Source organism: Rhamphochromis longiceps, linkage group LG23 (genome assembly GCF_057381845.1).
Source record: "Rhamphochromis longiceps isolate RC_006_pf linkage group LG23, R_longiceps_female_GT1.1, whole genome shotgun sequence".
NCBI lineage: Eukaryota > Metazoa > Chordata > Actinopteri > Cichliformes > Cichlidae > Rhamphochromis > Rhamphochromis longiceps.
Window position 1 is genome coordinate 975,276 of NC_140578.1, and position 16,338 is coordinate 991,613.

The 16,338-nt window shown below is 49.1% G+C and overlaps 1 protein-coding gene across 3 annotated transcripts in view; it reads right to left on the minus strand.

The window, feature by feature from the left end:
• Positions 1–492: 492 nt before the first annotated feature.
• insrb (insulin receptor b) overlaps positions 493–16,338 on the minus strand; it is a 75,957-nt gene continuing 60,111 nt past the window's right edge. For all 3 annotated transcript variants that reach the window (XM_085397177.1, XM_085397179.1, XM_085397178.1), the window contains 19 exons: positions 13,763–13,902; positions 13,447–13,591; positions 11,621–11,835; positions 11,403–11,529; positions 11,031–11,281; positions 9,786–9,953; positions 9,514–9,712; positions 8,359–8,491; positions 8,116–8,269; positions 7,851–7,999; positions 6,167–6,323; positions 5,977–6,073; positions 5,829–5,896; positions 5,507–5,736; positions 5,008–5,118; positions 3,921–4,083; positions 3,705–3,834; positions 3,483–3,617; positions 493–3,403 (listed from right to left, as the gene is read on the minus strand). In XM_085397177.1, the coding sequence (XP_085253303.1) occupies positions 3,049–3,403; positions 3,483–3,617; positions 3,705–3,834; positions 3,921–4,083; positions 5,008–5,118; positions 5,507–5,736; positions 5,829–5,896; positions 5,977–6,073; positions 6,167–6,323; positions 7,851–7,999; positions 8,116–8,269; positions 8,359–8,491; positions 9,514–9,712; positions 9,786–9,953; positions 11,031–11,281; positions 11,403–11,529; positions 11,621–11,835; positions 13,447–13,591; positions 13,763–13,902 (3,127 nt within the window). In that variant the 3' untranslated portion in view covers positions 493–3,048. The remainder of the gene's footprint in view (positions 3,404–3,482; positions 3,618–3,704; positions 3,835–3,920; positions 4,084–5,007; positions 5,119–5,506; positions 5,737–5,828; positions 5,897–5,976; positions 6,074–6,166; positions 6,324–7,850; positions 8,000–8,115; positions 8,270–8,358; positions 8,492–9,513; positions 9,713–9,785; positions 9,954–11,030; positions 11,282–11,402; positions 11,530–11,620; positions 11,836–13,446; positions 13,592–13,762; positions 13,903–16,338) is intronic.

The window sequence follows — 16,338 nt, forward strand, 5'->3', positions numbered from 1 at the left end:
CTGCTTCCAGTGACCGTGGGAAGCTTTGTGTGAAGAAATGTTCATGAAACGTGCAGAGGAGAGGGGCGATGAGTGCTCTTAAAAACGCGACGCGCGGGCTTGAACATAAGATGTGAGAGTCTATAAGAGCACGCCACGGACGCAAGACGGCAACCTGGGAACCCATCCATGACTCAGGCTCCGCAGACCGATTCCTCCGTGTGCACTGAGGTAGACTCCGGCCAAACACACAGACGACAATCATCACTAACTAATTAACTAACGAGCACTCCTGCCGCTCACCACCGCCGACTCCATCTCTACAGCTGACCAGCCGGCAGCACTTACTCCACCCTCAGCGGCTCTAAACATGCTGACGGTGTTCTTGTTCACAGGATGATGATCATAAGAAAATGTTCAGAGCTGCAGATGTGCAGGAACACGCGACTTGCAGGAACACGCGACGTGCCGACTCTGAGCGGCTTTTGGCTGCGCGATCGGATCGTGATGCAGTTGGAATATTTCACGACGCACACGCAGCTGATGTTAGTCTGCTTTTATCTTTCCAAACAAACTACCACCGGCCCGCGGCTTTCACTCCTCAGTATGATGAACTAAAAACAACTCCATCATTTCCGGCCCCCTTTTAGTGGCCACGGCGCAGACTCGGGCCGATCCGCGCTCGGTGTGATCGACGGTGTCTGCAGCAGAAACACCGCCTCCAAAAAATATGAGAAAGCAGTGAGTCGTCTGTGTGTGTGTTGAACTACAGCCAATAGATTTAGCCTGGAAGAGGCTCAGGGTTTGAGAAGGCACTGGTAAATATCTGGAGGCAGCTTCCCGGCGGTCTCTGACTCGACTCTCTGGGTTCTTGGTGAGAGAGCAACGCTTTGGCTGTGAGTCTGTTCAGTTTGGCACCCGCACTGCTCTGTGTGTTCAGGGGGAGAAGAAGATCCGCTGACTATCGGCTGATGCCTGAGGACCACAGAAGAGCGGCCGCGGGCTGGCCCGCTGCGAAACACCGGTGACCTTTGGGCTCTGGATGAAGGCGGGTCAGTGAAAGGTCAGCCGTAAGGACACTTGACTTGTTTTGAACTCTGGATCAGTGGACAGGAATGTTTTTGAATCATCATCAGGAGCAATTTGACAAGTTTCTGCTTGTGTGAATGTTCAGAAAAATCTGTCTGCCACCGTATGTGTTGAAGTCATCTATTAAGGAGGAAAATCAAAAAGCGAACGTCTGTCCCTGTGTGATAGTGTGAGCTCTGCCAACAGGCAGGAAAGGCTCGAGGGAACGAGGAGCTCCAACTCAACTGGAATGTCAGACCTGAGTGAAACAGCTGCTGCACACAGTCTGCAGTGATAGCAGGGAGAATAATGGGATTAGCAACCAACTGGCAGCCCCCCCTCCCTGTGCTCTCTCAAAAATACAGGGAGACTGCCCCCCCCTCCATCTGCAGGTGGAACTGTCCGTATGTCTCCTTCAGGCTTCGACCACAAAACCTGGAATTTTCCACCAGGCTAATCTTGAACATCAGCAGCAAACAGGACGCCTCAGGGAGACCAAGCACGGGTGGAGGGGCAACGCGTGACTCTGATAACCCCCTCCATCTAACGCAGAACGCCCCCCCCCCCCTACCCAACCGCTGCTGTCAGTTCATGCTCCGCCTTTACTCCGAGCAGCACCGCGCCGTCTAACCTCGCCAACGGCTGACACAGACGGGCAAACCGGAGAAACCACAAAAATAAATAAAAAAATGAAAACCGCAGGAACAAACACGTGGGAGCCTCAACGCCACCGAAGACACGAGAGACGGCGCACCCGGGCACGCCGACCTACAAACGCCTCATAAAGCTTCTTTCTCTCTCTTTTTGGTTGTTTTGTTTTTAGTTTATTTTCAAAGCTGTAGTGAAGTCTTGAACTATTGTGCACTTTGAGAGGAAAGAAATGCAGTCAGCTTACAGCATTTCCAGGTTTCCCATCCAGACAAAGACTAAGAGGGAGGCGGGAGGCCTAAGACACGGAGAGCACTGCCGGTAGGTTGGAGCGATTTCTGGGGCGATAAAAATAAGGAAGTAAAAAATGTGAATAATAAACCCGACGAAACAAAGAACAAGCAAAGCTCCTGATGGAAAATATTACAAACTATTTACAATGCCATCTATTTTATATATATATAAAATATTGGTAGGGAAATACCAATATTTTATATATATATAAAATATTGGTAGGGAAATACCAATATTCCATATATATGTGTATTATATATACTCATATAATTCTATACCCACTAAAATATATGAAAGCAGCAGTTATTGGTCAGTCTGAGGGACTCTTTTTGTCCAATTCTTAACTGTTTAAATATCCTTCAGCCTTGAGGACACAAAAAGAAACGTTTGAAGCAAATAAATTAAAAGTTGTCACCAAACACCCGACGAATCTGTCGTTTGGAATTCTGCAGAAGCAAAACAAACAAACAAACAACAAAAACATTCCTCTAGGAATAGATGTTTGTTCTACCATCAAGTCTTTGCAAGTCATCCCACTGATTAAGTCATTGTTCAAAAAGGACAAGTAGTGTAGACACTTTGTTTACAGGCCACGTACACAAAGGCCACTATCTGAGTAAAAAGAGGGAAATAAAATAAAAAAGCACAGAATCGTGGAAATGCGGATCGGTGGGAGAGGAGGAGGGGCGAGTCTCGAGGAGGTCGAGCACGAGCAGCCTTCTTGGTTGTCTAAGGTTTGTTGTGTTCACAGTTTTCTGTTTTTTCCCCGTTTCCATCACAAGGAGTCGTGGAAACGCGGCGTTAGTGACGAGCGATGGTTTTCTGGTCTGATGTCTTACACCACGTTTGCATCATCTTGCCTGTGTTCTGGAGCCACGGGGAAGAAAATAAAAAGTCCTGAGATTTGTGTCTCTTTTTTTGTTTTTTGAAGGGCTTCTCTGAAGAATAAGAAAATCACCATCATCGAAAATGATGAGAGGAACACGAAGGAGACAGAAAAATAGATCGGAAAGGGGAAAAGGGAAAGCTTCAAAGAGTTCTTTGAGGAAACGGGAAGTGTTAGGAAGGGCTGGATCTGGGCAATGATAAAATTCTTCCATTTTTCTTGCCACCGTTCATGTGTGTGTAGGGGACGTGCTCCTCATAGTTCCCCCTCAGGGCCACCGAGGGCCCGCTGTCCCTGGATAAGCTCTCCTCTCTCTGGGAGTAAGAAGAAGGGTCCAGGGGGATGCTTTCCATGTTGTCCAGGTCTAGGTCAAACTCCTCCGTCTCGGGGACTTTGTTTTCATCACTGTAGAAGAAGGAGACCTCCTGGAAAGACGGGTCCAGGTCGTCCCGCAGCATCTCGATGATCTCGAGGAACGTCGGACGCATCTTGGGATTGTACTGCCAGCACATCTGCATGAGGCTGTGCCTGGGAAGAGGGATGAAGAAAGGCCAATTTAGTCTTGTGTAACGTGGACGGCAGTTTTCCCAGCTCCGCATCTACTCACATCCTCTCAGGGCAGTTCTCCGGTCGATCCAGGAATCCTCCTTCCATGACGAACTTCAGCACCTGCTCGTTGGACAAACCCTGGTAAGGCTGCTCGGCCAGCGTGCTGATCTCCCACAGCACAACACCGAACGACCTGCAGATGTACAAACGCACAAACAAACGAGATCAGGCCGAATGACGTGCGGCTGTACGGTAGGCCACTGTGTGAGCTGTGACTCACCAGCAGTCAGAGTGGGCGGTGAAGACTCCGTCCTTCAGGGACTCGGGTGCCATCCACCGGACAGGAAGCAGGCCCTTCCCTCCTTTACGGTAGTAGTCCGTCTCATAGATGTCTCGTGTCATACCAAAGTCTGAGAGGAAGAGCGACGGAGACAAAGGTTAAGACAACACCTCCAACTACGCGGCGGTATCGACAACACCAAACACGTTCTGGTACCTCCGATCTTGACGGTGAAGTCCTCCGCCACCATGCAGTTCCTGGCTGCGAGGTCTCTGTGGACAAACTTTTTAGCGTTGAGGTAGGCCATGCCGTCGGCGATTTCTGCAGCCATCTGGAGCATGTCTTTCAGAGTCGGCGGTGGGGAACCAGACGGGTTGTTCTACAAACCACAAACAGGTTAGACCCACTCACAGCTTCCCGCAGGTAACGCTGTGCTGGACATCTGCTGAAATACTCGGGCGTAGTTTTCAGTCACGTGACCGACTCGCTACGCTGGCGAGCTAAATGTTACTGCACGACTACTTGGATCATCTACCCGTGGAGGGGAAATGAAGACAGCGATCCATATTCTGCCCCAATACCACAGCTACTGTCTGGCATTTTAGTTAAACTCAAAGATGTTCGTAGGATTGGTGGAGTGCAAAGGTGGGGTGGCTGGAGCTCAGGAGGTAGCCTAAACCATACCCATCCCTACTGCCAACTGGAAGGTTGGTGGCTCGATTCCCAGTCTGCATGCCCAATATCTCTGGGATACTCTCCGATCCATCGGCGTGTGAATGTTAGCTAGAACACACTTTAGCTTAGAAAAAAGATCCTGTATGAATGGGCGACTGAGGCATGTTGTATAAAAGAGTAGAAAAGCACTACATAAGAACCAGTCCGTGTACTGTTCAGGTTACTTGGAGCAGGAGCAGGTGAGTCTATCGTTTACTGATCACCATCTTCATTACTGAGCCTTAGCAGAGGAATCTTAGCTAAAATCATAACACGTGCAACTTCTTTTCACCTGAAATTTTATGAACAACCATTAGGCGAACCAAATGGCTGTAGGCTTTACTGCACGTCCCAAATCATCAACACTGCTGGTGCATGGGCCCATCGGTCTGAGTGACTCGCTATACACAGGTGGAAAAACCCAGAGTTTGTAGAGCCCTAGTTTGCTTAATTTTCAGCAAACAGGCTTCAGGGAGTGCATCCATATGTAAATAATACAGGTATTAAACCACATGAGTGATGTTTGGGGGCGTGGCTTACATACCAGAGTGTGTAAATAGGTGGGAGCACACTAATCAGGACTACATACCTCAGAGTCTGGCCTGAGACTCCGCAGGTAGCTTTTCAGGTCCCCGTGGGTCATCAGCTCCATCACTACCAGGGTGGGCTGACCTTTGGACACCACGCCGAGCAGACGCACCTGCAAACAATTCATCGTGTTAAAACGGCGCGCTCAACTCTAGCAGTAGACTTTGTAGCCAAAATTTCAATTTAATGACTAGAAATGATAAAGCTACACCTCAATCTGATTTTTACAGCTGACGTTTTAACCTTTGGCAGTTAAACTAGTGATCAGCCGGCTCTGTAGGTCCACAGTAACAGTTACAACATTTGTTTGTAGAGTCAAACTGTGCGTGAACACGGCAGCGCCGGCAAAACAAGACACGACTGTGAGTCAGACGTGTGCCGCCGCTTTCAGCGAGACGACGGGAAAGCTGTAATTTAGTGTAATTGACGAGCAGCTGCTCCGGTGTCCTCTCGGCGTGCCGTGACGCTGTCTGAGGGTTTAACGGTTTAAAGAGTCATACCACGTGGTGACAGCTGAAAGCCTTCATGACGGAGGCTTCGTTGAGGAACTCGATCCTCTCTCGCAGGCTGGCCGATTCGTTGACCGTCTTGACGGCCACGCGCGTCTCCGGATCGCCTTTGACGATGTCTTTGGCGACTCCTTCGTACACCATGCCGAAGGAGCCCTGACCGAGCTCTCTGAGCAGTGCGATCTTCTCCCGGGGCACCTCCCACTCATCAGGAACGTACACTACACAACACAGGTGCAAATGACCGTTTTGACAGAGCGAACTGAGGGAACAAATCATCGTATGACGGAAAAAACAACTATTTCATTCTTACTGTCACCAGCGCTGAAGTACTCGGGGTTTGGAGAGGTGATGAGATCTCCTAAGGGGCCTTCGGTTTGCCTGTAACACGACCACACAGAGTCACTAAGAGTCACTGGAGTTTATGGCTGTAATGGGCAGCCTGCTGGTTAAAGACTAACCTTTTTTTGAAGTACACAAACGCTCCACCTCCCGCGAGTAGCAGCAGGATGAAGCAGATGACGGGACCCATGACAATCCAAATCAAACCTTGATCAGCTGCAACAGATAACAGAGCGGTCACGAGACAGTAAATTTGGCACATCTTCCACTTTTCTGTTAAGTTCAGAAGTCCGACTCTTAGAGTCTTACGGTTGGGCATGAAGAAGTAAATCATCTCAGTAAAGGAGCCGTTTCCTGCCAGCGAGGTGGCGCGAACCCTCACGCTGTAGTTTCCAGGCTGAACAAGGGAAAGCTTGGTGCCACCGAGCTTCTGATAGGCCGGCCGTGACACGCAGGTCGTGTGAACCTGGGCCCAAAAGGAAAAGAGAGAAAACCCATGTTATTCTAAAAGTTTGCTTAAATAAATAACGGAAGAGACTTTCAGGACAAACAGGTCCGGATATTTCCAGGTTACTTTTACACACATGTGGCACAGCAGGAAATACTACAGTTCAGATGTGTTTACATTACTTCAAATACTCAGGTGCCAGGGTAGAGCGTGCAGGACGCAGCACACGCATGATGCTCACTCGCTGCTCTATTCCCACCCAATCAAAAGTGACCAAAGTATTTTTGCTGAGCCAATTACTCTTAACCCCTGACTGGGTGGACAGCCCACACTCCACCCCGTCTTCTCATGCTGCTGTGAAGCGAACCTTCACCTCACAGAATGACCTGCTCGAGCTCGTGTCTCTTATTTTGAAGGGCCAACGCTTAAACGTTCTTGCTGCTGTTTGTTGGGCTCGTTGGTTTGCAGTATAAAGGGCCTCGAGGGGAGTGCTGCTGTGATTTGGTGCAAACCTGAATGTTGTGCTGAAGTGAGAAGAACAACCAGAGCTTTTTGTGCTCAGGGTCCGACCAAATCACTGCATACACTCACACGAAGGAGCGATTTTTTAAAGTGGATGCTGTTGAATTAAAATGTATCCAAAGAGCTGACATGTGCAAAAACACATAAGACTGTAATCTAAAAATTGGCCTGTAGCCCTTCGATAGAAGTGAAAAGCTGGGCTCGTTTGACTCTGTGTTAAGGACGCTTAAGGTTGGCTGATGCGCGACTGCACTGTCGCAGTTGAAGTCCGTTCCACTGAAAGCAGCAGGAAGTGATCGCTGCAGTGATAAATGCATCCAGCCTTCATAACTGTGTTGTAACATTCTCAGCGTTGTCATCGATGTGAGCCTCCAACGCGCCCCAAACATCATTTTAAATGAATCCACATCGGTCTGGGCCACGGGCGGTTTTTCAGCGCAGCGAGATGTCGCGTGAGACGAGTCCATCGCTGCCACTGCATACTAGTCTTCCATCCTGCCTCTGTCACTATGGTAACAGATCTGCTACTGGCTCCTGGGGTCAGGCGGTGCAGCAATGAATAGTAATGAGAGATGAATTCACACATTTAGAGCAAGTAAACAACAAGACTTGGACGCGCCGTCACAGACGAGACCTTATGCACGCAAACGTTCCCAGAATTTCATCCACAAACGAACGCGTCCGACAGCGTCGACACGCAGCACCAGGAGGCTGTAAACAAATATTTCCTTGTCCCCTTCTATAATGAACAGACACAAATTGGGGTGTTTACAGGAAGCCTTTCCTTCCCGGCCTGCCTCGCCTCCCTGGAGTCTACCCAGATCACTCCTTGTCTTCTCACCTGCGTCTACTTTTCCTTCTGTGCATGTCCTTCCAGCAGAGCAAATCGGGATCATTTCTGCTGGCTGTTTTCCCACATCACCTCTGTGCCCTTTGGTTTTGAAAAACAAAGGACCCCGAGTCCTCCCACTAACATTTTCCAGGCCCAGCGCTCTCTAAGGTTTGCCAGTGGTTCATACTGACCTCTGAGTCTCCGACCTTTTTGTAGAAGACCTCGTACAGGATGATGAGCCCATTAGGGTTGATGGGTGGATTCCACTTAATCAACACATAGGGAGGCTCGCCTTGCACAATCTCGTGGGTCACGGGCTCTGGGATGTCGTCTGCTTTCTCTGCAGGTGTCAGACAGAGAAAAGCACTTCACAGTGAGGCGCAGCCGATTTTATCTCCAGAATCTGATATTCGGTGCACCAGCAGCCTATTTGCACACGCGTGTGCCCGTTCTTACCCTCAGGCATAGTTCGGGCACTGATATAAGTAGCCATGCTGCAGCGTTTGGGATCTGTCGGATCGTTGCAGGCTATGATCTCTATCTTATAACTGGTAAAGTGTTGCAGGTTGGAGATGACCGTCGACTCCTTTGAGAACACCTTTTGTTCCACCTGAGCAGAAAGGAAAAGAGATTGAACTTCGACTGCAACTCGAAATAAAGTGAAGGGAAAAGATGTGGTAAACATAAAACGCTCGATACCTTGGATTCCTCTTGATCCTCGCCATCGGGGGCGATTGTGCCTGAATCCAACTGCAGATTGGGAACTGTAGTAAGGAAGAGAGGAGGCTGGGTGGCATTAGCAACTCCCACCGAGCGGCGCCGCCGGGATGGTCTGCAGAAGTAAAAGTTAGAATAGGATATGAGTGAGTGACAGAGCGCGGACCTGCAAAGTCGTCAAGTTTCATGTGCATCAAGTGTTTGCAGATGACAGATGGTGTTTTGTGGAAGCAAACCAGACCTCTGCTCGCACTAACCTTTCCTGTGTGTCTAACTTCATGACATTTATGCACAAACACCATCCTAGGAGACATACTGACTCTCACCACTAGGTGGTGCCAGGCCATCCAGATGAATCTGAGTGCGAGCCACCATCCCAGCTAACAGGCTGCGTATGAACTGTTGAAGAGACGAACCCGAGTGCTGCATTTAGGACCGAGTGAAAGCAGAAAAAAACGGGAGCTCGTGTCCGTTTGCGTGACAAAATAAGAAAAGCGTGAGCCGCTTCTGGTGTCCTGCACTGTATGGAGCTGACCTTGGCCAGCTCAGAAGCAGGAATTCAAAATGAGGCTGATGTGCGCACGGCTGTGTGTGTGCGTGTCTCCAAATGGCAGTCTGCATGACTGCGCTCCTGACCGGCATGAATGATAATGGGCACAGTAATCACCCCCCCAGGGAAGCAGAGGCAGAGACTGTGGGTGTTTGTGTGTCCGAGAACAAGGTAGGGGCACCAGGGCCCAGACACTGCACCTCCCGCTGCAAGCCCCCGACGGTGGGTGACCAGCACAAAAACAAGTGTCTATAAAAACCACACACAGTGGTGGAGGACACAGAATTGGCACAGAGACTCACACCAAGGCTGAGTGATCTGGTTTAACTCCGGTCACGAAGAGAAACAAACGAGACAAGAAGCTCCTTTTGGTGCTTCGCTCGGTGTGAAGCTGAACTCACACCAAAAGAATTTGTTACATTTCTGCAAAACTCGAGGGCATTAAGCGGCTCCAGGAACACGAATTAAACCTTTAATTTAGGTGCTGGGGTGCGTCTCTATTTAAGTTTTCATTTAGCATGTGGGTAAACGATGCAGCCAAGGCATCGTCGCATGTTCAGATGCTGGGAATGAACCTGCTCTCGTACCTGCTCTCAAAGACTTCGTTGTGCAGGTAGTTCTCGAAGGTCTTGCGGTACTCTATCTCCTCCTGCTCCTTCTTTAGCTGGCTGTCCGTCTTGGGGCAGGCGCAGCACCTGCCGCCCGAGGTGGGCTCATCTGTTTGGTTCCACTTGTGCTCATCCTCGCTGTCCAGGTGGGTCGGGATGCGAGACGGCACTTTCATTCCTGGACGGGAAAACACAGCAGTCAGGGAAAGCCCCTCAAATGACTGAAGAGGGCGAACCATTTAAACTGCAACCTTGTAAGCAGTAGTCGAATTTGTACAGGTCGCTGTCCTCCGCCTGCTTTCGACAGACCACCCGGTAGTGGGTGATGTTGCCATTGGGACTGGTGGGCGGTTTCCACTTCAGGATGATCTGAGAGGAGGAGTTGGAGGAGGAGATGGGGTCCAGAGGAACAGAGGGTTCTGACGGGGACAGAGAACAAAATGTAAGTGCATCAAAAGGACTTTAGCTCCATCAGACTAGAGTCTAGAGGCACCATTCCATCCTTCTTTTTACCTTGTTTGGAAAATAAAATAGGTCCAACGATTTATTAAATATGCAAACATCCATGGAAACACCAAACATAACAGTTTGCACAATTCTAACGAGCTTAAAAGTCGATATTTGTTTAAACACGTTTATTCCTCAGCACAGTGCAGTCCACCCTCCACTGAGACCAGATGGATCAGCTGAAGGGACAGATGCATCTTCCTGCGTCGCAGCCTTCCCAGATTATTGTCCTGTTTCTTGACTTTTAGATGCTGCTCATGTGCTGTAAACAGTTTGTCTTCCTTCTCCTTTGTTCTTCTATTTTCCTCACTTTTTTAAAGGATAAGCTGCATGCCGTGAAGCTTTTGGCTAATAGCTCTTTTGGAATCAGTTTGAGGTTCACACAGATTATTTTCTGCCTGTCAGGCGGCTTATGTTTGGCTTTTTTTACAGATTCAACTAAAGAAATGTGTTTTTGCTGCAGGTAACAGAGTGTCTACAGGCACAACTGAAAAGCGGCTCTTTGCTAAGTCGTCTGGTTCATCCCTCAAGTTTGGTTCCTTTTGTGTTCCAATGATTCCTGGTTCATGGTCAGTGTTAAGAGGTTTAAACAAATAAAAATGATCAGGGACAAACACTGCACAAACAAAAAGGAAAACTTTCAGAGAGCCTGCTCAAGAGCACTTTAAAAAGTTACAATAAAGTCGAGCAACTTGGAAACAAAATATAAAGAAATGAGTGCTGACAGTAGTATGAGGGCAACACCCCCCCTCATCAAGGAAGGTTCATCCAAACGTGAGCAAGGTCCCAAAGTTGTTTCAGTTTAAGCCCAAATGGCTTCTTAATACATCCCATCATATAAAACAATTAACAACAGTTGGAGTGTTTACCAAAAGCCCCCCAACAGAAGTCCAGAGTAGTTTTACACAATCACTTAGAAAACGTCAGATGTTCTACAGTCATTGAAGTATCCATCAAACACAAACGTCGGTGTTCATGGCGTTACTCACTGGAAGCATCCGTCTGAACGTAGATGATCTCGGTCTTGGCTCCGTGGACTTGGTGCTCATCAGACGCAGACAGCTGCGTTTTGACCATGATGGCGTACTGGGTCCAGGGCTTCAACGGTCGGATCAGGTACCCCGGGTCGTCTGCCTTCTTTCCCTCCGTGGAACGAGGCGGCGGATCGACATCGGCAATCACCCAGCTGTTAGAGCCGCAGGCGTCCTGTCCATCAAACTCGGTGACGTTCTTATACGGCCTGTTGCACATGGAACGAAAACGTCCCAACATTGTTAGGCATCCGTGTGTCAGACAGACTGAAGAGTAAAGTGTTGGCTTTTGTGTGTCCTCGTCTGTACACGAAGCAATGATTTACTTACGCCTCTTTGTAGAGAACCATGAATCCCAGCAGGTCCCTAAAGTCTGCTGGCCAGAATGGCTCCCACCTCAGTATAATCATATTCGACTTGGTCTTTATCAAAGTGAAGTTCAGCAGCTTCGTCTCACCTAAAGGACCAAACACAATAATCACGTTCACGTTAGTTTTTGGTCAGAGCAATCCCAAAAACAAGGCAGTCCCGTATTCTGGTGCTCTTACAGGAAGCTTGCTCCCCGTTGTTGCGTAAAGCGATGTCGTTCTTTTGGTTTCGATCCCGGGTTCCAGTCACCGTCTCCATCTTTCGGATTTCAGACATGCAAAGCTTAGAGTTGTAGTGGAAGAATGTGCGACCACGCAGGATGGTTAGGTTGTGCTTGGACCAATCCCAAAGCTCACGGAGGTTCTGGTTGTCCAGCGCATAGAAGGCATAGGCCCTGAAAGAGATCGGACATCAGAAAAATCAATCACTCACAGCGAGGAGACGAGAGGAGGGGGGAGGAGACGAGAGGAGAGGAGACGAGAAGAGAGGAGAGGAGACAAGAGGAGACGAGAGGAGAGGAGACGAGAAGAGACGAGACGAGAGGAGACAAGAGGACACAAGAGGAGAGGAGACAAGAGGAGAGGAGAGGAGAGGGGAGGAGACAAGAGGAGACGAGAGGAGACGAGAAGAGAGGAGACGAGAAGAGAGGAGACGAGAAGAGACGAGACGAGAGGACACAAGAGGAGAGGAGACAAGAGGAGAGGAGAGGAGACGAGAAGAGAGGAGACGAGAAGAGACGAGACGAGAAGAGACGAGACGAGAAGAGACGAGACGAGAAGAGACGAGACGAGAGGAGACGAGAGGACACAAGAGGAGAGGAGACAAGAGGAGAGGAGAGGAGACGAGAGGAGAGGAGACGAGAAGAGAGGAGACGAGAAGAGACGAGACGAGAAGAGACGAGACGAGAAGAGACGAGAAGAGACGAGACGAGAGGAGACGAGAGGACACAAGAGGAGAGGAGACAAGAGGAGAGGAGAGGAGACGAGAGGAGAGGAGACAAGAGGAGAGGAGACGAGAAGAGAGGAGAGGAGACAAGAGGAGACGAGAGGAGAGGAGACGAGAAGAGAGGAGACGAGAAGAGACGAGAGGAGAGGAGACGAGAGGACACAAGAGGAGAGGAGACAAGAGGAGAGGAGACAAGAGGAGACAAGAGGAGAGGGGAGGAGACAAGAGGAGAGGAGACGAGAGGAAATGAGAGGAGACAAGAGGAGAGGAGACGAGAGGACACAAGAGGAGAGGAGACAAGAGGACACAAGAGGAGAGGAGACAAGAGGAGAGGAGACGAGAGGAGAGGGGAGGAGACAAGAGGAGAGGGGAGGAGACAAGAGGAGAGGAGACGAGAAGAGAGGAGAGGAGACAAGAGGAGACGAGAGGAGAGGAGACGAGAAGAGAGGAGACGAGAAGAGACGAGAGGAGACGAGACGAGACGAGAGGAGACGAGAGGAGAGGAGACGAGAAGAGACGAGAGGAGACGAGACGAGACGAGAGGAGACGAGAAGAGAGGAGACGAGAAGAGACGAGAGGAGAGGAGACGAGAGGACACAAGAGGAGAGGAGACAAGAGGAGAGGAGAGGGGAGGAGACGAGAGGAGAGGAGAGGGGAGGAGACAAGAGGAGAGGAGACGAGAAGAGAGGAGAGGAGACAAGAGGAGACGAGAGGAGAGGAGAAGAGACGAGAGGAGACGAGAAGAGACGAGACGAGAGGAGACAAGAGGAGAGGAGAGGAGAGGAGACGAGAGGAGAGGGGAGGAGACAAGAGGAGAGGAGACGAGAAGAGAGGAGAGGAGAAGAGAAGAGAGGAGAGGAGACAAGAGGAGACGAGAGGAGACGAGAAGAGACGAGACGAGAGGAGAGGAGACAAGAGGAGAGGGGAGGAGACAAGAGGAGAGGAGACGAGAGGAGAGGGGAGGAGACAAGAGGAGAGGAGACGAGAGGAGAGGGGAGGAGACAAGAGGAGGGGAGGAGACAAGAGGAGAGGAGACGAGAAGAGAGGAGAGGAGACTTACTCTGCCTCGAGCTGCTCCCCCCTGATGACACGCAGTTTGCGGAGGAATGAGAGGGAGACCAGGGCGTAAGCTCTGCGGATGGTCAGGTAGCCTGTGATCTCTTCAATCTGACCCAAACTCGCCTCCAATTCGGCTGCTATGTTATCTATAAAGACGACAGTTCATCACATAAACAGCTACCAGCTGATGAGAGCAGACAGAGGTCAGGTACATACAGATAAAGGCTCAAAAAGTTTTAACAAAGGGGGGAAAGTCAAGAAACCCAAGTAATGGACAAGAAGGCGACACGGAGAGAGAAACAGGAAGTGGTACTCACTGCCTCCTCGAATCTTGATGATCATGTTGCCTTTAAGAATGGTGCACCCCCTCAAAGCCTGGGCCGACGTTACCGAGTCGATGGTCTTGTTTCCCACACACTCTTTAGGACACAAGCCCGCACACCGTGAGCAAGTCAGCCTACACAGAGAAACACACAACATCAAAATCCTAATGAACGAGCTTTGTGTGCGAGCCACGACTAGCTGAAGGTCAGGACTTCTGGAGACAACGTGGACGCTGCAGAGAAACGCCTTCGGTTAAAGCAAACAAAACTGTTTTCTGAGCGAAACACACAGAAAATGCCTCAAATGTTTCTGCGTGCAGTTATCAGAATTGGAATGAGGCAGGAATGCTCGGTGACATAGCGGAGCGCCGTGGGTCGGAGCCGGGGATGACATCGCAGTTTTAAACAACAAGGACGAATCTGTTCAGCGGAGTTTTTCTGAGGTCTATTCAGACTTTCTACATGGGCAGACATCCATCTGCTCTGTTATAGCTGCTGGTTCTTCTCCCTTTGTCCAAAGGAAATTAGAAAACAAACACGAGCCAACATTCAAGTGTCTAAAACTGCAGTTCCTCTCATGTCCACTTGAGGCTGGCTCCAAGAATGAGTCAATCCCCACAGACGTCCACGTTAAAGGCTAAAACGGAAATGTGGATTGATGACGAAATGGTTAAAATCTGTCAATATCAGTATTGACCTCCAACCGGTATATCGGTGTATTGGTGGGGCATACTTTATATAATCATATATATCTGTTTTTAATGGAAGTGACGGTGGTGAATCAAACAAGAAACCATCAAACATGCGCTCAATAAGCTGCTGCACTTATGTGAATCTCTATAATTCTCTCAAATGATTTAATAACCTCTAAAATAAAATGGTTTATTTAACAGGATTAATGTTCTGCCGCTAGTTTTAGTGCAAAAAATATCACAGAGAAAAGAAACAAGACTCGCGCGCCAGCTGCAGCTCTCAGAGCGATGTCCTCCCACTGCAAACGTGCTTTTGCACGTAATCATATGCACACGCACGCACGCGGCGATGAGGCCTTGATAGCGCCCTTCAAGAAAATCATTCACAAAAGGCCTGGCATGTGCAGCGAGTAGTCTGGTACGTGCTGCTCCATTCACAAATGAGCACTGTTTATTTTTTTGATGCACTCTCAAATGAGCAGAATCCAGCTTTCATTTCCACCCTCGATGTCCCCACCCACCTGCTTTAGCCATACACGCTGCACACTGGCTGAAGGGCAAGGAAGCCTCCATGTATACTTCCCCATTTCCTATTTTGAGGGAATCGAGGATGTTCAGTTATAATGTTTTTCACGTTTGCTTAAAAAAGGTAGAGTGCATGTCAGCCGGGGCAGGGGATTGCTCTGGATCATTAGAAAAGATACCGATCACCAAACTCAGGCCCCGGGGACGTCTTTAAAGGAGCCCCTGTGCCCAGGAAGCAGCCAACAAAGGAAGCTGTTGTACTGCTATTCATAAGCTCACCCTGCTTTAATTCTGTGCAGCTCCTATTATATTCCCTCTGTGCAGGAAACACAAACGCACATACACGCAGTTATCCAAAATAAGCCCCCCACCCCTCCCAGACAGCCAGGCTGCGATGAAGACCCCATTTACCACAGTCACAGTGGCAAATACACTGTAATGAATTCTGCAGAACAACAGTGACTTTTAAGAAAAGCTCCAAGCATATTTTGTGTCTCTTTCTCCCACATGGAAAATTGTATATTCAGCTCCTCAGAAGTAACGCTCTAGTTGCAGCGTAGACAGAATGTTTTGGGTCGTTGTAGTGAAAAACACAGACACACAGGCAGACAGGCGGCGTCCGACCGGAGCTCTTAAAGGGACAGCGTTGATCCGTCCGGCTGAACTCTGTGACTCGGACTCCCCGAACCGTCGAGAACAGAGGCTTTGGTTTGGAGCGAGCGTACGTGCACACACAGCGGTACTGCTGTCACATCCAGGAAAGAGGAAACTCTTTTTAGACTGGCAGAGGAGGATGAAGATGCAGTTATGAAGCGTTTCTTCACATTATCTTAATATAACATAATACACAGTATAATAACATGCACTGAACCACCAGCACTTTACATACCTCTGTAGAAATCATCCACATATCTCACTTACCTGCACTGCTGTATAATTCTGTGTAAATAATCATTCTGTACAATACGATAATTTTTAATTCTACTTAATTCTGCACTTCTGGATGGATGCAAACTGCATTTCGTTGCCTTGTACCTGTGACGTGTGCAATGACAATAAAGTTGAATTCTATTCTATTCTAATATCTACCTGGAAAAATGAAGTACAGGGCAGCTTCCATCATATCTAACACCTCTCATGTCGTTGTTGTTTTAGATGCGTGCTAACAGCGCTGCACATGCACACATGCACATATGCACACATGCACAATGCTGGAGGCACCAAAGGGAGGCAGGGTCTCCTACTCAGCAGTCTGTTAAGAGTCCCAGCAAAAACATGATGCAAACCGATGGGTGGGCCATGCTCACGTTGGACGGCGTGGGTGTGAAAGCAGTGGCGGACGGGGCGTGCTCG